At 42.3% G+C, this 21833-nt stretch overlaps 1 protein-coding gene across 2 annotated transcripts; it reads right to left on the bottom strand.

Moving 5' to 3' along the window:
- Nucleotides 1-144: 144 nt before the first annotated feature.
- On the bottom strand, nt 145-21248 carry fn1b (fibronectin 1b). Of its 2 annotated transcripts, XM_053322938.1 has the most exons (46): nt 20951-21248; nt 20554-20679; nt 20100-20237; nt 19697-19828; nt 19132-19269; nt 18904-19050; nt 18605-18787; nt 18182-18364; nt 17705-17881; nt 17043-17198; nt 16762-16890; nt 16525-16668; nt 15045-15166; nt 14152-14320; nt 13889-14065; nt 13608-13736; nt 13405-13494; nt 13115-13309; nt 11769-12047; nt 11403-11666; nt 11226-11320; nt 10454-10622; nt 10135-10221; nt 9745-9936; nt 8490-8768; nt 8043-8234; nt 7754-7843; nt 6984-7250; nt 6701-6817; nt 6439-6600; nt 6193-6348; nt 5898-6014; nt 5393-5662; nt 5107-5294; nt 4933-5020; nt 4660-4839; nt 4466-4555; nt 3702-3890; nt 3466-3555; nt 2623-3059; nt 2372-2510; nt 1708-1869; nt 1481-1606; nt 1279-1385; nt 1053-1151; nt 145-971 (listed from the first exon to the last, which is right to left on the bottom strand). In XM_053322938.1, the coding sequence occupies exons 1-46, from the start codon at nt 21084-21086 to the stop codon at nt 894-896; spliced, it is 7380 nt and encodes a 2459-aa protein (XP_053178913.1). In that variant the 5' UTR covers nt 21087-21248; the 3' UTR covers nt 145-893. The 2 variants fall into 2 exon arrangements, with proteins under 2 accessions (XP_053178913.1, XP_053178902.1); XM_053322927.1 differs by lacking the exon at nt 8490-8768.
- Between the last annotated feature and the right edge of the window lie 585 nt (nt 21249-21833).

The raw sequence follows: 21833 nt of genomic DNA, 5'->3' as shown, positions 1-21833 counted from the left end.
TTTCTAATGGATCTGCTTTATTTTACTTTTCCAGCAGTCTTTGAGATCATTGACCTTATCTGCAAACATTTTAGTGTATAATGCAAAACTAGTGTGCGCCCTTAACCCTCAGGTTTGCAAAAAATAAAAAGAATAAACATAGCATTGTGTAAGGGTTCAGGATCTCTCCAGCTTTATTAAAATAAGGGACTTTTTTTTTGTCAAAGGTAGAAACAATTTTGGCACAGACAACAAAGTACAAAAATAGAACAGTTCAAATTCTCACATCTCAGATCACACATTCACACATTGAGATTAAAGGGATAAATTAGTAAAAAGACATTAGAGTTCAGAATGTGTCAATCACACACAGTGCGACCCCCCTCCCCATAACAGAAGAAGGGCTACAGAAAAGAAAAGCACATTTTCATGGACAGTTTAAACAACATTATGTTAAAACTACATTGACATTCTTTTTACGCAGTGCTTACTTTCTGACAGTTTCTGCTCTTTCATTAGGAAATGTTTCTGAATTGGTTGAATGGAAAACAAAATACCAATTTGACATGTAAATCTGTGTGGTGACGAGATCAAAATAACATCCATTGAGGCGCACATACAAGTATGTGGAAAATATTGTAACTCTTTTAAAGCTGTGGGAACTGTTGCACAGAAAAGAATATTGTGAGTCCTCATTTTCCAAGAGACTTGACAGTCAACAGTGAAAAGACATTAGAAAAATCATTTTTCATCAGGCAGCAGAGCAGTTTAACCTAACCTAATCTTTAGCTGAAGGTGTGTCAGAAAGTGATAAGGCAGTTAGTTCAGTCACACACAGCATGGCTTCTACAGGGTGAGACAGTGCAGCGATTGGACGGTGAGGGAGCAAAGCAGATGTCAGAAGGCTGATCCTTTTATTCCCGAGTATTTTGGGGGGCGTGTGCGTCTGCCAGCAGGTCGGGGCGGAGACACTCAATGGGGCAATGAATGTTCTGAAAGAGGAGTTGTGGAAACATTTAATCACAAACTTCATCAGATTGTAAAGGTAACAATTGTATACTAATTCCACTCACCAGTTTGCGTACTGTGTTAGGGTCTCCATATCTAACAGGCTGCAGCAGACTGGCATCTACATCAGCACCTGGTCTGCGGCAGTTCTCACAACGCCAGCCCTGACAAGATCAAAGATGAACACTTATACATGCTTCATTATATTTAAGAGTTACCATAAGTCATTATAAGCACCACATTGTACTCTTAAACAACAGACCCAAAGTTACAGAGGCTGCTGTGCCTTACCTGCTGTCCTCCGTAGCAGGTGCAGGTGCAGATAGCACCCAGGTACTCCTTCTGCCACTGGTTGCCCACCTGGTATGTTTTGCCATCATCATAGCACACAGAGTCATCTGCATGGGCATAGACATTAGCATTCATATGCGGCTCCTTCACACTTTAACAAGACCGTCATTAAACATTTAGTTGGGGTATTAAGAGGCCTTACGTGGTTCACACTTGAACTCTCCTTTGCCATTTCCCAAGCAAGTGCAGCTCATCAAGTGACCATTCTCTTCCTGACGGTCCCACTTCTGTCCAATGCGATAGTTGACGCCGTTATCATGGCACCACTCTGATGGAAAAAATAATAATGAATAAATTCAAGTGAAATAAACTCCAGTTTGATTTCAAATTTAGGTGTATGTATTCCTGTTAAATAACCAAAAAACTTACTAGAAGAATCACATCTGAAGTGGCCACTGCCCAAGCCCAGGCATCTGCACCACAGCTTGAAGCCTGTCTCAGACATGCGCTCCCACTCAGCACCAACATCATGGTAGGTTGCGGTAAAGGCATCATAACAGGAGTCCTTATTGGATGGCACACCCTCTGGAACTGAAAGAAAATGGATGAGGAAAAAAATGATGTAAGTGGTTAGTTAAAGATTTGTTTGTCCTGAGCCAGAATCTTGTTTAGTTATTTAAAATACAAAGGATTTTCCTTCAGTATACCTCTAAGAAGATAAGAGGCAAACTTCAAAAGTGGTTTAACAAAGTATTAGCAATAATTCTGTATATTTGTTTGTCAAAAGATCATTTTCACTGAGTTTTCACAGCAGGGTAAACACAAGCTGCAGGAATAAAATAATAGTTTGATTTAAGGTCAGCTAATGAGCAAGTGCTGATAATAATAATAATAGTCTGAATTAGTGTTGTCACTTCTACTATTGTCCCACACTACAATGTACAAAGGAAATTGAGGAGCTGCTCACAGCTGAAAGAAGTAAAAACAAATTGTGGATTTTGGTCAAACAGCTCCACAAACCTCTACAAAAAATGGATGATTGACATGAATGAGCACTTGTATCATTTCTTGTTAGCTGCTGTGGTATGCTTACTTGTGTTTCCAGCAGTGATGACCTGCTCCATAATCTTGTGTTTGAGTGCTCCCTTCAGAGCCTCCACAATCACATTGTAGTCGGCTCCAGGGGTAAGTCCAATCAGGGTAGCAGTGGTGGATGTCTCTGGCAGGCGAATCTGGACAGGCAGCAAGAGACAAGGTTTGACCACATGGAGAAATAATGCTCTGAAATGTAACCAATAAATAATTCAGTGCAGACTTGAAGGGCTGGAAACCATTATGTTTTACCTGGAACATCTTCTCATTAGTGTGTGTGAGTGGATTGCATGAAACCAGGTAGGCGCTGCTCTGACTGTATGGCTTCCAGGAGATGGTGGTCTGAGTTTGAGCCTCCTGTGGCACTCCTGTCTCGTTACCAAACGTGGCACCAATGGGCACGTTCAGCTTCACAATGGGCAGCCTGCGGCCCTCTGCATCAGGGAGGGGCACAAAGACCAGGGGCTCACGAACTTGACTATAGGGTGACTGTGGGTAGCCATTGTTCCCATTAAACCTGTTGTCTCCATTGTTGTACTCCACATGCTGGGTCTGACCACCAAGCCCATCCAGGCCACTGCCGCCTACTACCTGGACTGTGTTGTCCAAGTCAGTTTCAGGCACATCCAGCCTGTCATCACCACTGCCAGGGCGCTGGGGCAGAGGCAGGGGAAGCAGGGATTCTGGTTCTGGGCGGGAGAGATGGGGTTAGGGAAGCAAGCAGGTTAGACTAGGGGGAGCTAAAGCAGAGCTGCTATAACATATTACAGCCAACAGGAGGTGACACAGCTTTGCTAAGGTGCTACTTTATGACAAAGTGCCACAATGCAGTATTACGAGCACACCACAGATATTTTGAATGGCATTTCAGGAGGCATTCAAAATAAACAAGGGGTTTTATTGTTTTAGGAGCCTAATGCTGACTGCACAGTTCATCTCATGGCCTCAGAGCTGTTGCAACAAAACATTTAACGCAGCTGAGCATATTAAAGCTGCCATTCAAACCATTACCTTTTTGAAGATGTTTACCCACTGCGAATCGTGAATTTATGCACTTTATTACATAATATAGATGATGATTCTCAAAATACTCACGAGTCCTGATTTTGCCAATCAGAGGTGTGCTCCTCTGTGTGTTCTGAATGGCGATGATCTTGATGATGTACTCTGTGGATGGTCTCAGGCCTGAAGAAAAGGATGATTATCAAATTTTGGGATCACACACAAGAGTATAATATATCTGGTGGAGCCTCAGTGATGCTTTGAGTTTTTAGAAAATAAACATCTATAGTAGCAGCACTCCTAGCTGTAAAAATGGACCAGCTGCATACCAGATATGGTGGCGTAGTTTTGGCCGGCGTGAGGGCGTGGGATGAGCTCTCGTGGTGCTCCTCCTGTTTGCTCGTAGGTGACGTAATATCCAGTGATGTGTGTGGCGGGAGGGTGCCAAGTGAAGGAGATGGAGGTGGGGGTCAAAGATGTGAACTGGAGGCTGGTTGGAGCCTGGACCACTGGTTTATCTACAAAGAAGAAATTAAATATTAAATCATCTGATTGATTGTGTCTGTGTATGTGCATGAATGTAAAATATGTACATGATTTATTTCCATCTTTCTCTCTCTGTCTCTGCACACTGCCTGTATGCATTTTATTTAAGTGTTATTTGACAAGGTAGCTTTATTTGTATAAATCTGCTTTACATAAGGCAAAGAAATACATTAGAATGACATAAAATACAGATAAAAATAATAAATCACTGGAAAAACAATTATGCAGTTGTGCAGTTAATCATCAGGTTGGATCTAGTTGTGCTAAAAGCAGCTTCACTGTGATTCACAGACTCAAGGGAACAACAATGAGCTCATTTTGCCTAATTTTTCATCTATATCTGCTTTGTACAATCCACATGTAATCAAAATTTTGACATCTAGTTTCTTGTGATTGTAAATGATAGCATATAAGAAAAAATAAGATTTAAAGCTACTCCTTAAAACAAAGAATGTGGTCAGCTTCACATTATGAACCAGATGTCACCATAATACATTTAGAGTGTGTATAGGAGAGATGATAAGAGGCAAAGATTGGCATACAGTACCTGTCTGAACAGTGAGAGAAAATGGGGCACTCCTTGTGTTGCCATTCAGAGTGTACAGGTTAATAGAGTATATGGTTCCAGGCTGCAATCCTTGGAAAGACAAATTAAAGACAAAATTACACACATGCAGGCGCACATACTTCCAAATCTCACATCTGAAACTCACGTCTACTTCTTTAGTAGGCGTGGTGTACCTGTGAGAGTGTACATCTGTGCGTCTCTTGGGATGGTCTTGGTGATGGTGGGTCGTGAGGCACCGGCTGGTGTGGCATCAATGAGGTAACCAGTGATGGTTTCCTCCTTGGAGCGCCAGGTCAGTGTGAAAGAGGAGTCCTTCACATCCGAGATGCGCACACGCCTTGGAGGACTTACATCTGTATAGAGGAAGAAAAAATATATATATTAGAAAAGAGTTGTGCTTAATAATTGTAAAATGTAGCATATCTGTTAACGGAGCAGCCAATTACCTTGCAGTGTGGTCGCCTCTACCTCCACTGGCCTGCTTGTGACAGAGTTCTTCAGAGCATAGACTTCAATCTGGTATGTGGTCGCCACCTGAAACACACAGACATACAGTCAATATTTAGTCACCGACAGAATTTATGAATCCATTAAAATACAGAGACCAGAACTCTGTTTACCATGAGCATTGGTACAATGACACGTGTGGTGTCTGGAGCAACATTCATCTCCTTGGTGGGGGCATTGATGTTCTTAGGCCTAACGACCACGCGGTATCCTGTCAGGCGAGCATTGGGAGCTCTCCATTGCACAGTGAAAGAGGTGGGACCGATCTCTGAGACAGCCAGGCTGGTCGGAGCAGGGATTACTAAGATGGAAAGACACAAACACATTTAGAATTTGATTATATTGCAACTTTAGATCAGTGAACATACTGTATCAAATAAGTCATGGCCGTGTTTCTACCTGTGGCCTGTGTTCCCACCAATGGCTTGCTGGGTGTGCGGTCATGGAGAGCAATGACTTTAACAGTGTACTCTGTCCCGGGGCGAAGGCCTCTCAGCACCACACTGTCCTGGTCCCCTCTGGGTGCTGGACGCAGCTCCCTCTCGCCCTCCTCTGAGCTGGTGTAGAGGATGCGATATGATGTCACTGTACCGTCTGGACTGTCCCAGGTGATGCGCATGGTGGTGGAGTCAATGTCAGAAAAGGTCAGGTCCTTAGGACGGTCCATAGCTGCAGGAAATGAGGAAGAGAGAGCAGATTAAGTTTCACTAATCCACTACTGCAATTACAGACCAGGTTTCTTGTATGCATGTTTTTTTTAAATCAGGTTATAGCAGAAAGCCAACTGTGACACAGTTACCTATGCATGGAAAAACATTTATTAATGATGGCAGATGGTAACTGTGCAGAGTGTAACCCTCCAGACTTTCTTTGTTGAAGTTTTACTAAGTATAGTCAAACTAACCAGTGATGGCATTCTCCACCACAGCAGAAGAGGGTTGGTCGTCTGTGCCCAGGGCATAGACACTGACAACATACTCAACAGTGGGCATCAGTCCTGTGAATGTCATCTCTGTTTGATCTGTAACAGAAAAGCAAAAAGGAATAAGTGAAGTAAATATAAAGTAATAATAGGAAATAATGGTAAAGTATCAGTATCTAGTAAAAATAGAGGATAGTGTATTGGAACTATATAAAAGTATACATAAAATAAAGATTAAATGGTTCTGAAAAGCATTTTTTTCCTTTGCCATTCTTACCAGGAGCAACCACCTCAGAGTAGGAGGGTCCCAGACCATTCTTGGGGACACTGGTGACTCTGTAGCCTTTGATGGGTCCCTGAGCAGGGGACCAGCGCACGGTGATGGCGTTGTCACTCACATCAGTCACCTTCATTTCAGTGGGGGGCTCAATATCTAAAGAGTTTGAAACATGGCAAGCTTTAGTTTGTGTTCAAACTCTCAACATTTAGATTTTATGTTGTTTTTTTCTCCACATTGCCGTACCAGTCTTGTGTGTGATGTAGACAGGGGTGTTGGAGGTAGGGCTGTCCCCTCTTCCGGTAACAGCGTAGACTGTGATGGTGTAGTCAGTACCAGGCTTCAGACCAGTGATGGTGGCTGTAGTCTGAGGGGCTTGCACTATGAACTCTTGAGGAGTCTCACCACCTAAGCAAGAGAGAAGACAAGGACAGAGAGTTAATCTTGGAATATGGTGGAGGTGTATTTGTTGGTTAAAAGGAAATAAATGACAATACTGTGTGCAGACCTGTTCCTCCATAGGTGACCCTGTAGTGCTTCACTGAGGCAGAGGGAGCTTCCCAGCGAATGGTGATGGTGGAGGAGGTAGATGATGTTACCCGCAGGTCAGTGGGAGCATCAGAGGCTGGAAAAGATTAGGAGAGGAAAGCAGAGGAGAAGACACTGCATTATAATAAAAATGTATATTCAGAGCAAATGAGATCACAATTATGATTTAGATTCAGATGAGGAATGTCATTAGAAGGAAGGAAACAGATCATATGATGATAGAAACCAGCACAGAAACTCACTGGTGGCCTGTGTGCCAGTCAAAGGCTGACTCTCCTGGTCACTGTTAACAGCGTACACAGAGATGATGTATTCTGTCTCTGGTGCCAGTCCAGTCAAAGTGTAGAAGGTCTTGGATGGGGCCAACCTCTGAACCCTGGCCTGTCCACCACTGGTCCTCTGATAGCTGAGACGGTAACCGGTAATAACAGCAGTTGGGGCCACCCAGTGAACTTTGAAGGCGTTGGTCTGAATTTCAGAGAAGTCCAAGCCAGTAGGAGAGTCCAGAGCTGGAGTGAAAGATATCAGTACAGATGAGGAGCTATTGCATACAGTCACATAATTATAAGGCGACACAGCCTGTTTAACAATTTGTGGGTTGTTGACTTTTTTTGTACTGGTCTTCCTAATAGAGTGGCTGCCAAACTTTTTTAAAACCATAGCACCCTTTGACACAATGTATCAGAATTTAATGTGTTTGTTAAAACTTAAAAATCAATCGATACAAAATACACCATGAAGTGAAATTAAGCATGCTAATTGGTGAAATGTATTTCTTTTGTTTAAAAGCAGAGTAGTCTTTTTGCCAATCTAAGCTCCAGCATAGTGACATATTTGACTGGGTTTTTAATTCATTTTTTTCAATGTTTTTTCTTGTTTAATTCATTTTGATATGCTTGAAAACATAGAAATGACTGCAAATGTCACATTGTTTTTCTGATGTAACATTATTTATACTGTACAGTAAAAAAATGGAAATGAGTACAGCTTTGGTACATGTCTTCCTACTCACTTGTCCTCTGAGTTCCTGTGGCTGGCTCACTCTCTCTTTCACCGTACACACACACAACACTGATGCGGTACTCAGTGTTGGGAAGTAGGTCTATATGAAAAAAGAGGGTTACAGATCCAGTGAGAACAGAAAATGCAAAGAAAAAACAATATTTTTTCTTTAGTGTAGTTCTGTTTTGCACACGTTTTGCAAATGGGTATAACAGTTATTTAGCATAGACCTTAGATTCATGAATCAGTTTTCTGTCAAACACTTGGCTACTCTAAATACAGTCTTTGTGCTGTCTTACTCTGCAGCAGGAAGGTGTTGGTGCCTCCGCCCACATTAACCTCCTTGATGTCATCATCAGTGGACACAGGGTGGTAGCGTATGACAAATCGAGAGATGTCGCTTGGCGTGGCAACATGGGGGACTGTCCATGTCACCCTGATGTGGTCAGGACCCACTCCTCTGAACTGCAGATTGGTGGGAGCGGGAATTGCTAGAGGAATGAGGAGTTAAAACGTTTAACTAAAAACAGCAAAAAAACCCCATCACAATACTGAAATACTTACTTCATATGAAATACCTACTACAATGACATAAAGTAAAATATGATTGTCATACATGTTTGATATTTACTGCAATTGTTTTAGTTAACTGCATGTCTTGTAATAAAAGTGCTGTTTAATGTGTTTTCATAAATTCTCTCCGATCAAAACCCGTCCCCATAGATTTAGTGAAAGAATTAAATCACCAGCTTGTGTTTGCTTTGTGTATGTGGTCGGCTTGCTTTCCCACTCTTCTGTAACACTGAAGATACTGATGTCATAGTCCACGCCCGGCTCCAAACCACGAATCGTGTAATAACCAGCAGATGCCTCCACCACATCTTGAAAAACTGGCAAACTTTGGCCTGATGCTACTACCCTTATCCGGTAATCAGTAATGGCAGGATAGTTCAGTGGGATCCAGTGCAGGCCAATGGTGGTGTCAGTAAAGTCGACAAAGTCAATATGACTTGGTGGGGGGATGTCTGAAAGGGTTAGGCCAGTTGCAAAGCGCAAGCAGAATTAGAGAAACAGAAATGCAGGACTCAAAAGCCATAAAGATTACATTAATTATGCCAAAAACATTCATTAAATGCCCTATAAAGTATTTAGTGTAACAGTAGCCATGCTGTAAAGACCATTTCAAAATAAATTTAAAGGTAAACCCCAAGCAGCAATTAATACTACAGTTCTAAGCACGCTCCAGAAATATCAATCCACCTTCCCAATTAACATGATCTTCATGCAAGGTTGTATGTTAGCCGCCCTGTTAGTAGTAGAAGCTGCATTAAATAATAACTTTTTATTCTTATAAAGGAGTCACTAATAGTAGCATATCTGCAGAGAATGTGAGCCCAAATCTTGGCTGTAATTAACATCATTGTACTGATTTTGTCGCACATCCATTGATTTGGTTCAGCCTCACCGATCTCATTAAGTTCATTTCCAGCCACAGCAGGCAGCTGTTTTTAGAAAACAAGCTAATAAAGCCAGTTTACACTTCACCTCTCCACCAAATGGCTGGCAACTGAAGTTAGCACCTAGCTGGTGAAGTCGCACACATGCTTAAATATTTTTCTCAAGTAAACACCGAAACAGAGTTGAAAATACGGTGAGTATTGGACTTATATAAGTTAGGTGACAACTGCAATGGGACAATAGTGTTGCTCTGTGTAAATAGGCAATTTTCCACTAACTTGTTTCCAATAATAACTTAATTAGACAGAGCTGTGTGTTTGTTTTGAAGTTATTCTGACCCCAAGTGACCAAAAATCAATCATTGCAGCTTTCAGAAAAGGCCTGTGAACACAATCATAGGAGGTGAAATACTGGAGTCTGATCCATTTTGGCACAACTTTTCCTGGAAAATTTCTCTTTCTCTTTCTTTCTCACATGCAGTGATCTTTTTATGAGGACACAGTTATGCGTTTTATTCCTGCTGGCCTTCCTGCTGGCTCCTACCTGGTGTGATAATAGTGGACACAGGCACACTTTCCAAATGGCCCTTGGTAGTGAACACGCTGACATTGTACTCCACTCCCAGATTCAGGTTTTCTAGTGTGAGTACGGTTTGATCAGGCCTGACTAACTCTTCCAGGGAGTTTCCTCGTTGGCCATTGGTTGGTGTGCTTGTCACTTTGTAACCTGTGATGTCTGCAGAAGAGGAGACATGGCAAATGTGAGAGAGATAAAACATTATGACAAGATGTTTTTGTAACTTATGACTCACTGTGAGAAATGAAAAGGAAATACCGGGAAGAGACATTTGTCATGGTGAAAAAAAAGGCCAAGGTCTAGACTTGGTGTGATCAAATGGGCTGACTGTGCGTGGGGAGCACAGTCAATATTTACCTGGTGTTCTGGAGGCTACCCAGTGGACAGTAAGATCTCCTGTGTCGGGGCTGGACTCCACTCTCAGGTCAGTGGGAGGAGATAGAGCTGCAAAGAGAGGAGGCAGACCATGACATAAGCATAAGAAAACTGATTTGATGCAACCTATTACACAAAATCCTGCCAAAATGTTTTAACTGAGCTATGGGGCCCCACAGCAATACTAAATCAATTTGGTGATCAGTCATACAACTTATTTTACATCAGCTTTTGTTTTGCAGTCATCACCATGGCTGTCTTTTTTAAAATATTTTTTTTATTAAGTGAATCAGATACTCACTAGTGACAACGTGGCGTGTGATGGGGTTTCCACGGTTGCGTCCGTTGAAGATGGGCTGGATGCTGTAGGTGTACTGAGTTCCAGGGATAAGATCAGAAACATAAACACGTCCAGTGTCAGAGGTCTCCTCTCTTGGAGACTCGCCTTCCTGGCTGGGGAGCACAGACAGCTGGAAAGAAGGAGGTAGACATAAAGACATCAGAAACTCATAAAATACCCTTCAGATACACCACAGCAAAGATATTAAACCTACACTAATTGAATTTTTGGCCACTTGTGTGAAGCACAAAGTATCTGCTTATGTAGCTGATCTGGTAAAAATGTTAGAAAACAGCCACCTATTCACAGATCCAATAGGCTTGGAGCAACATCAGCACTCATTTAGATGTGCCTTAAGATCCGACAAATGTAAGTCCAATCTTGCTCTGCTTTGCTCTGTAGTTATTAAGTCTAGTCATAAACTTTGACTACGCTCTGGCAGACACCATACAGTGATTCTACTGTGGCTAGAAACGAGGCTGATGAGAGCGGTGAGACTAAAACAAAGTAGTGGGCTGTCAACCCCTAAAAAATTAACTAAAACATGCCAAAAACCTCCACAGAGCTAAAGGAAACTAGTTAGGTAATAATCCTGTATGAGTTTATCACTATGAGTAACCCCTTTCACATGTTGTATAGAGATTTGAACAATTTGATTTGAAATATTTATTAGAAAAGCTTTGATTTTGTTTTATTATGAACAGCTGTTCTCTTGGTGACAAACTGACTCTACCTTGTAGCTGAACCTGCGGAGAGGTGTCCAGGTGACAATGATAGAGGTATCAGTGACCTCTGTGTTGAAAGGAGGAGAACTTCCCATCTGGGGTGCTGGAAAGAGAAAATGATAAAATTACATTCATTGCAATAATTTGCTGTACTTCGATGATGTCGTGTTTTTCTTAATACTGACCTGTGGTGAAATATGTAGTGATGCCTTCACTCAGGTCATTGTCCAGTTCAGAGTGCAGGATGGCAGTGTACTGGGTGTCCGGACGCAAATTCCTCAATGGGAACTGGGTGACTCTGCCTGGGATCCTCTTCTCGATGGGGTTGGAGCCCTCGATGCTCAAGAAAAGACGATAGCCAGATACAATGGCACGGGGAGCCTCCCATATTGCCATCGCGTTGTCTGGGCCGATGTCAGTAAAGCGCACATTGGTGGGAGCATCAGGTTCTGGAGGAGTTTGAAAATACAAATCATGTAAGACAGAAAAAATCTCTCATGTTTTATATTTTGACGGTTCCACATTTTTGTCTCAAATCAGGTCATACTTACTGGTAGACTTCTCTCCCACAAGTGGCTTGCTCTCCACTCCACTATTGATGGCATAGATGTAGAAGCGGTACAGTGTACCAGGTTGCAAGTGGCTGATGACAGCATAAGCGTTGGGTGAGATTGGTAGCTGTAGGGGCCTTGTGTCTGTGCCATCAGGTCCAACGGGGGAGAAGTTCACCCTGTAACCAGTCACCTCGCTGGGTGGGCCAGTCCAGGTGATGGCGATCTTCACATCTGAAACCTCATAAACCTGAAGGTCTGTGGGTGATGGTACCTCCTCTGTGAACAGGAATTAGAAGACAGTCACAAGGGTTATGGACTTAAAGATACTCTATGGGAGTTTTTATAGTACAAAACACATGCAGTGGTGCACAAGCAGTGCACAGGTACTGGGGGTGGTGCAAGATATTAATATTAATGGTTTTATGCTCGACAGTTGGTGGTGGTAATGTGCCAAGAAACACAGCAATGCACTTACAAAGGCAAAGAAGAGAAATACTGCAAGCTGGCAATCATAGATGTAAGGATGCATTTTTTGCTTAATTGTGTAGGTACAGGACTAACTTAAAAGAGCTAAGTACAATAAAACAATCCAAAATCTGTTTATCTTTACTGTGGCAGTTTTTCCAAAAACAAGTCCTTCCCACAAAACCATTATAATATAAGGCTTTAAAAATGTCCATGACGTGATATTTACAGATTTCAACAATAGGGACCCAGACATGGCAAAAGCTAGACATGGTTAAAAGTATTTACTGTCATTCTCTACAGCATCTGGTTTTGCTTTTACAAGCATAACAAAACAATAAATTTTGCTGCCGTGCCAAGCACAAGGAGGAAAGAGTCAGAAATGGAAATCCAATTAAAGATATAATGAGGATTTATGAAGTATGTGTGTGGATGAGAACTGTATGTGCATGCTTGCTCTCATGAGTGTGAAATTTCAACTGTACTTGTGTCCGTTCATAAGCCCACTATGAATTAAGGAAAGGTTATTCAGGGGCCATGATAAGATTAAATGAGATAAACCAAAATGGAAAAAATTGAACCATGGTAAAACTACAGCTGTAAAAGCATACTTTATCACAGCCGTGTTTTGGCAAGCTCAAGTCTTTCCCAAACCCTTTTTGGGAAAGACTTCGAAAAAGGAAAAATCCCTTTCAAAGCTCCCTGGCTCTATAAGGATTCTTAGCTGTGAGTATAGGCCTAATCTATGCCCTGTCAATCATGTAGCTTTTCTTTACATTTTTTACATTTACTGGAAATGAAAAGATTAATACAATGTGAACCATTTCCATTAATTTCACTTTTTCTTAACTGAAAGATATAGTATTAAAAATGTGTACCTGGTGGAGGAGATCCACCAGTTGTAACCTGCACAAACACAGGCTCACTCTCCTGTTCCTCCTCCACAGCGTAGATGCTGATGTTGTAAAGCACAGCGGGGCGAAGGTCAACCAGGGTCACTGAGGTCTGAGATTCTGGCAGGTTCAGCTCGGTACTGCTCCCTTCCACTGATGGCGTGTACACCACACGATAACCTGACAGGAACAGACATACAGTTACACACAGACAAAATAAAATTAATCTTGAAATGAAAATACTAATTAAAATCAGATTTACACAAGTTCCTTACCAGTAATAGGAGCCTGAGGTCTGGACCAGCTGACTTGGATTGATGACTCTCCCACTTCGTCAACATTATACCGAGCAGGGGTGTCAGGAGCTGGGGAAAGGACATGAATGGAAAGCACTTATTTGGGCAGTTTATTACCAAAAAACCAAAACCCTGGGCTTACTAGCATGACAAAAAGAATCAGAGGGATTCTCCTACTGTACCTGTTGTCTGTGAGGTACTCAGGATGAGGGTTGGCTCTCCCTGATCTGGAAGCTCGTAGACGTTGACATTGTATCTGCGTCCTGGCAGGAGGTCACCAATGGCGACAGAGCTGGCTGTGCGAGGAATATCTGGAAAAGCAGATTTAAAGTTTTTGTCAATTTTATGTATAATACTGTGGCAACAGAGTATAATTTAACCAGTCAGAATCTCAAGCCAATGACTTTTTTGCATGGGACTTGAAGGTAGTATGAAGGCTTTAGTGATGGTCAAAGGCTCTTACCCAAGACCTTTGGCTTGGCCCCGTCTTCACTGAGCTCATACTCCACCCTGAAGCCGGAGATGGTGGATGAGGCTGACGTCCAGGATACAACAAAGCTGTTTGAGGTGATTTCTGTCACCGACTCAGAAGTGTCCACCACTGGTGGAGGCGGGGTGGTCTCTCCCTCCGATGTTTCCACTTGAAAGATAAGGGGATATCACTTTTATATAAGTACAGTGGATTTTTGGTATAAAGATGCTTGGAAACTGCTCAAGTCCACTCACAAGAACCATGGGTAGTGGTGAAATCGAAACGTGTGACCTCACGACGTCCATAGCGCAGGATGCTTATCAGCTGACCTTCGTAGGTGATGCCTGGACGCAACCCACTGATGGTATAGGAGTTCAGGTGGCCGGGGACGGCCACTTCCTTCCAGGGAGCTCGAGTATTTTTCTATCAAGCAGGGTGAAAAGATTTTATTAAGAATCTTTTAAGAATTTTATTGCAAGCATAAATCTTTAGATTAATATCTTTTTAATAGTGCAAATAAGATAAAAGTCGTCAACAATATCAACAGATTAGAAGGGATTTATGTTGGCATGTATGATTGGGCTACTGGCAGGCACAGATTGACTTCTTTTACTGCCACATCCTGCTTTTAGTATTTAGACTAGTTTTGCATCCTGTCGGAAAACTACAAATTCTCTCAGCAGTAAGGCCCGATGAGGGAAAGTGACTTTGCTCTCCAAAATATACAAACCCCAATATACAAGAGAAAATTGGTTTGACTTTAATTAAGCTTCATAAGCATTTCAACCAGCATGTCAGTCTTTGAAGGCTTTAAAGAGAAAAAGATGTGTGATCCCCCTCCACTGAGAGGAGGATATTTTCTTTGGAATATCTAAAATCCACATGTTTGCATAGGCAGACTGTAAAGGGGGAGTTAATGCACCCCCTTAATCATCTTGTTTGCCCTTGCTCAAACTTCAGTCAGATTTACCAAAAACAGTTGACCTCATTCAGAGAAAACAGCAAATACTCCCACAGGTGTTTGCTCACCTTTACTAATGCTACCCATAACATTTTAAATAAAAAGTAAAACTCACTTACATTTATTAAGTCAATTTGTGACCTCTTTTAAAATGAAAAGGAGTTCAGAACCTAAAGAGACACTCACAATTCTCCATTTGAGGATGTACTGGGTAATTTGAACAGATGAAGGGGGGTTCCACTGTATGGGGTGGGAATCTGGCTGTTTTCCTGCCTCTGTGATGATCACCTGGATAGGTCCATGGCCACCTAATGAGGAAAGACAAGAACAAATCTGCTATTGGCAATGACAAAATGACTCTTGATGAGAGACAGAGAAAATCTCACAGTGTTAAAGATAAAGTTACATAACAGTGTTACCAGGAGAGAGTGTGGGTGACAGTTGGCTACTTTGGCCTGATAGATTCATCTTTTTGAGACAAAACCAAACCACCAGACGGTGCTAAACCAGCTAATATACCCACTGACATATTTCAGTCTGACATAACACTGGACTACTGTATTCACCACAGTTTATCTACCCTGTGTACTTCACAGGTAGAGGCTAGAAGTCCACTGAGTCGTACAAACACACTTTCCTCTGCAACTGATGATGGGAAAAATGTTGCAACAGGAACTTTTTAAGGTCAATGTTTGATTCAGAACACACAATGTGCTGCAGTACAAAGTATCACATTAAGCAACCTTTAGCAGCCAGTGCCAGTGACAGATGATGATGGTGATAGTGGGAGGCAGGAAGTGTGTATAATGCCCCCCCACCTCCCCTTCTATGTTAGCCCAATATCCCTTTCCCCTCTGCAGGTCAGCACAAAAACACTCAACCCATGGCGGGGGAGGAAAAGCTTCTCTAACTACAAAGACCAAGAGGAAGACCGGGGTGATGTGATTGGCCGGCACGTCTCCATTTGCCAGACTTCAAAGTGAAGAAAACCCAAACCCCCACTTTCCTCTACTAACCTGCCAAGTGAACTTTTCATTTTGTTGACGGGCGATGGGGGGGGGGGGGGGGGTTAAGAGTACGTGAGAAGAAGGAGGTAGGAAATGTAGCGTAGTTGAAAAGTACCGCTAATACAGATTTAGTACTAAACAGCTGTCTTCCTTTGTGCAGTAAAGGGCTGAGAAGCATTCAAGGGGTTAAAAATAAAGTTTAAATACTAACTCTTATTTGACTACTCATCTTCATGATCATGGAGAGAGTATAAAGTCACCAACTACAGTCTACACACAATATTTTGTACTATGCACACAATATTTGGTAGTATGCAGAGATATAGGAGTGCTGAAGTTGTCAGTGTTTTATAAAATATTGTATTTTTACAAGATGGACCACATTTTTAAAAAATCATCATTGCTGGTTTAGGCTACTTTGCAATTTAAATCTGAACACAGTGTACATGCTTTTATCTGTCACCTACAAATTCAATACAAAATATGATATTGTGTCATTTTACAGTCATTTAGGATTTTTTAAGTCTTAAGTCACTGCATCATTTCAAGTGTTTTGTCTATAAACACTCCCTGCCATGTTGGTCAAGATTCACTTTTGGATTGTACAGCAAAATGTACCAGTCATGGATTGCTTTAAACATATTGTGAGGATGATTTACCTTGGTTGGTCTGCTGGGGTTCACATCTCATCTCTCCAATCCCATTGCCATAGCAATAACAACGGTATTGTATGCCATGGATAGCTTTGTCCCATGTCTCTCCAATCTGATGGAATGCCCTCGTTTGTGGCTCCTGGCACTGATCTGCAGACAGAAGAAAACCAACAGTCAAGATGTTGGGGCAAAGAAGTGAGGTTCAGGTTCCCTGAAGGCTAAACTGATGAGCCATGAACGCACCAATAGCGTCACACTTCCAGCGTCCACGTCCCTGTCCATGGCAGGTGCAGTTCATCATGTAGCCCTCGTCGTGGACCTTGGAGAATTCCTGGTTCACTTCATAGTGCAAGCCATCAACAATACACTGATCTGAATATGAAAAGGTGAGAGGAAAACATGCATTCAACAAATACTTTTTATGCTTAAGTGTCAGTGTTTACAAGACTGCTGTGATTATTTCAAGACATCTTCTAAAAGTTGAAAAGTTTTGTATCAAATCCAAATGAAAGTGGCTCCCTGACCTCGCAGCTGTGAGTGAGCAATACAGCTCCACTCCCCACGGCCGTTGCCGAGACATGTGCACTCCATCATGTGACCCATGACATCATGGCGTTTGTCCCACTTGTCGCCTACACGGTGCATCATTCCATCGTTGGTGGTACACACCTCCTCGTGGGCTAAGAAAAAAAGAAAGGGATAGAAATAAGAACAAAAAGTACTTGTCTCTTTGTGTTCCTGTGTGTCCGCGGACATGTATGTGTGCACTGACATGCATTTGTCTGTCTTAAGAGGGAATTCTCTTTGGTCCAGTTCAACTAAGTGTCATGACTGTGTAATGGCTTTCAAAGACTCAACACTCTCCCATGACTATAAACCCACTCTCCTTCACACACCAGTTATTAGGTCCCTTATCGTCTGCAAGGGACCCATGAAACCAAACAGCCATTAGCATCCATGAGAACAAGATGAGATAAAGAAAAATGGTTGAAAAAAAAAGTAATTACATCCCTTTCAAAAGAAAAACATCAATATATGGTATACAGCCTCCAAAGTGTAGCAAGTGAAAATGTCTGTCTTTGGCAATATGACCCAGGTTCACTGAGGGTGCATGGTTTTTAGACATTTCACTGACAAGCTTCAAAACAACATGTTGCAGAACAAACAAAGTGGCACACAAACTCACCAGCCATGGGGCAGAATCCATAGCGCTGTTCTGTGTCATAGTTGTAGGTGGTACCACACCATCTCATGCCATCACGGCGCCCGTCAGAGGTGCAGTCAGTGTAGTTGAGGCCACTATAGAGGAAGGGAAACTGGCACAGAGCGCCGTTGGAATTGCCGCCTCTTGTCGCCACCATGGCTGGTATTGAGAAAGAAACAGCTGCTGTTAATCTCTGATTTTATCACACTACCATGTCATGTCTTCTTCAGAGTTTGGGGCTGCAACTGATGAAAGTTTTTTCAATAGTTGCACAAATATTTTGTATCTTTAAATATTTTTTTGTAAATACATCCAGTCAATCAAGTATCCATGTGTGGCATAGGGGAGACTTTTAAAGGTAAAACTATGGAGGGAATGGAGTTAAATATCAGCCAGCAATATTCATAAAACCAATAACTTGATCAAGCCCCAGTTTACATCCCCATCCCCAAGTCTCACCAGTCTTCTCAGTACAGAAAGAGTACTGCTGCTCCCTTTCATAGTCTGAGGAGGTAGAACACCAGAGCTGCCCATCTGCGCGTCCATCTGAGGTGCAGGAGTAGTAGGTCTTCCCCATGAAGACAAATGGGAACGCACATGGCTTACCATCAGAGTTGCCACCATACACCAGGTTCCTGGCCTCTGCACAGACAGGAGAGAGACAAATGAGGAAATTGTAATTAAAGGAGAGACAAAGCAATGTAGATCTTGTTATTATGGTTGTTGGTCATATTTGAGCTCATTTCATGTCAGGGAAACCTGATTAGATGCATAATAGACCACAAATTGGTATTTGAGAAGATTCTGTCCTGTAGAATAATTAATTAAAACTAAACCTATCACTGAGACTCATTCTTTTCTTTCCACCCCTCCTGTACTCACCCCACTCCTGACAGCTGACTCCATTGCCCAGACAGGTACACAGCATCTGTTTGCTGCCCTGGCTTCTGATCCAGCTTTCTCCACTGTAGTAGGTGGCCCCGGAGTCTGTGCGGCAGGTTCCCTCGGTTGGAGGCTCAGGCTGTGGCCGAGGTTGGGGTTGGACGTGGACGACAGCACTTGAGCCTGTTTACCACCAAACAGATTGAAAGAATGAGATGCCGTTCATGCTGAGATCTGTGTTTGCCTTCTAGAGAAACACTTTTATCACAACTGTACTTGTGCAAGAGTTTGAGACTCACCCCTGCCTGCATTGTGCCTCTCACACTTCCACTCTCCGCGACCATTTCCTAAGCACAGGCAGTCCAGGGCGTGTCCGCTTGTGTCAGTCTTTCTCCATGTGTCTCCAATGCGGTAGGACTTCCTGGTGTCCTGGTCGTTGCAACGGTCTGGTTGAAGAACAACAGTAGACATCAGCCGCCAGTGAAAACATGTAAGTGTGTGTGTGTGTGTGTGTGTAGTCTGCTTACTCCTTGAGGTGCATGTGATGCGTCCATTTCCCTCTCCCAGACAGGTGCAGTCAAGCATCATCCAACCTTGGTACGGTTTCTCCCAGGTCTCCCCCACGACATATGACGATGCAGCATTGTTGTCGTAGCAACGTTCAGCTGGAGAGAAAAAATAGCAAAGCCTTAATTTATGACATTTGCAGTTCATCAAAAGATACTGTACAATCCAGGATCTAATTCACTGGGAACGTTCCATGATAAATAAACCAAGTGAAAATCAATAACTGTGGCAAAAGATGGGCAAAGAGGAGAAGCATGCTCTCCTACACACTAACCTTGTTGTTCTGGACTGCTGTCAAATATTTACAGTGATATCAAACACAGTCATTCTACTGAGAAATTACCCTGTCTGTAAGTGTTGTGTGTGTGTGTGTGTGTGTGTGTGTGTGTGTGTGTGTGTGTGTGTGTGTGGTGGCAGCTGAATGTGCAAGCTTGCATGTTTAAATTCTAACATCGCATAGATGTCAAGTGTTGACATGTCATCGTCCCTGCAGCTTTGTACATTCATGTAATAAAAGATACTCACCTACAGGTTTGCAGGTCCATTCCCCTTTGCCATTTCCAAGACACACACACTCCAACATGTAATCAGCAGTGTCATGAGGCCTCTGCCAACTGTCCCCGATTTTATAAGACCTCCCACCTTCATGGCAACGATCTGTAAATGACAAAACGTAGATTTTCTTTTAGTTGATTTGGTTTTAAAAAAAATATGTCCCTATAATATAAATGATGACACATGTCCATCATCCCATATTACACCTTCAGTGATTTCAAATTCAACTTAAACACTTGGGTAAAATATTCAGAGATAATTAGGCTATGTTTCCACTGCATGAAAGAAACTGTTCATTAACTTTGCATTTGACTTTCAAACCATTATATTTTGCTTATTTCAGGAATAATCGTTTAGTTTTTAGGTAACTCACTTGCGATGGTACAGCTGATCTTGCCTCGACCAGAACCAATACAGGTGCAGTCCCAAATCATCCCATCCTTAGGTCTCTCGTAAGTTTCACCGACCCGGTATGTCCGGTCATTGGATTTATCATAACATGACTCCTCCACTGAGAAAAAGACAGAGAAAACACCAAAACTTTGAGAGGCTGGACTGCAAACCTGGTGGAACCTCTTGGTGCGTAAAGGCGCACTGTTAATTGAACAAATACACATCTTGATCTGTTTCCAAGTCTTTTTAAGTGATTTAGCTCTGCAGTTTTTGTCATGAAGCTGTTTACTTTTACATGGCACATTGTTAGAGAAGTCGTGAAACAATGTTTATAACAGTGCGGTGAAAGGCTCTATCTCTATTTTCACACGTTTCCAGATGTGAAAAGTGACCAAGCATTTCTGGAATAACGTCATGGTTTCTTTGTCACTGACCTGCTGGTTTTGTTTTACATTTGATGCCTGCGTCTCCATTGCAGGTGCACAGCAGTGTATTTCCAAGGTAGGGTTTCTCCCACTGCTCGTTCAGTCTGTATGAGCGACCGTTTTCCTCACAGCCGGCTGGAAATCATATCATAACAATATGCTTGTGTGTTATTAAAACATTATGAGGATAACAATGAGTAGAAACGATTAGATAAAAAAAACATTAAGTAGCTTATGGTTAAGTTCTTGTATTGTCGCTACATGCAAAAGACATTAGAAATCACTTTCATGCAAAGAAAAAATAATCTTTGCGTTTTTACGCATTAACTTAAGTTCAATTAAATTCAAATCCAATATAATTAGTACTTTACTTATTAGTAATGTGTAAGGGAATACTTGTACTAACCCGGAGTAGCGGCGTCGTGGAGCACAGGATACACCTGATATTGGCCAGTTTGTCTTTTGCTCTTCTTTGGCAAGCCGTGGACTGCGCTGCTGACGCACAGCGCAACCAGCAACCCTGTGAGCGGGCTACCAGTCATTTTGAGGAAAGAGAAAATCTCAAGGGGAAGTAGAAAATGGATAGAATTAATCAAAGAACAGTATAAAATGAAGCAACGAAGTTAAGCTTGGAGAGATCTCGTTTCTGTTCCCTTATTCGGTGCTTTCCAGGCGGTTTTGTTCGCCGCCTTGCAGCTGGTGTACCAGACTGTGGAGAGGGGTGCGCACTGTATTTATACTTGGACACACGCCGCAGCCTATTGAAGGGGAGGACTTTAATTGGCGCTTGGATGACCCGCCCGATGGTGAGCAACGCTGACACTTGACACTTCACTTTCAAGGTATGAAAGAGGTCACAAGACGAGAGGAAAAACCTCAAGTTATAAAGATGAATGAGCACCCGAAATCTCGTCATCAGTGTCAGGAAGAGGACTGTAAATATAAAACTGTAATAATAAAAAACATACCAGTAGTAAAAGATGTTAAAGGCCTTGCACAATTTCAATCATTGTGTCTGATTTGACCACCGCTCAGGTAATGCTGGGTGGGCCTATGCTGGGAATCTGGCGTTAACAAACTCCAGGTACCACTCAAATAGGTACAACATCAACAACAACAGAAGAGTAAAGAAGATGTCTAGTCTGGTAGGATATGAGTGAAAACACCAGTGTGGGTGAACTAAGTTTGAATCGGTGGTTTGACATAAAAATTCCACACAGACCACAGTAATAAATTAAATAGACCTTATGATAATACAACTAATCATATTGTGTCGTTTTTATGGAATA

The sequence above is a fragment of the Scomber japonicus genome, chromosome 1 (genome assembly GCF_027409825.1).
Source record: "Scomber japonicus isolate fScoJap1 chromosome 1, fScoJap1.pri, whole genome shotgun sequence".
NCBI classification, from domain to species: Eukaryota; Metazoa; Chordata; class Actinopteri; order Scombriformes; family Scombridae; genus Scomber; species Scomber japonicus.
This window is presented reverse-complemented; position numbering and strand designations above follow the sequence as displayed.

Coding starts and splice junctions, on each gene's coding strand:
- fn1b (XM_053322938.1), bottom strand. CDS start 21,086: ATGACTGGTAGCCCGCTCACAGGGTTGCTGGTTGCGCTGTGCGTCAGC. Junction 9,937..10,134: donor GGTAGCCTCCAGAACACCAG/GTAAATATTGAC, acceptor CCTCTTCTGCAG/ACATCACAGGTTACAAAGTG. Junction 8,769..9,744: donor GTCCACTATTATCACACCAG/GTAGGAGCCAGC, acceptor TAACCCTTTCAG/ACATCCCCCCACCAAGTCAT.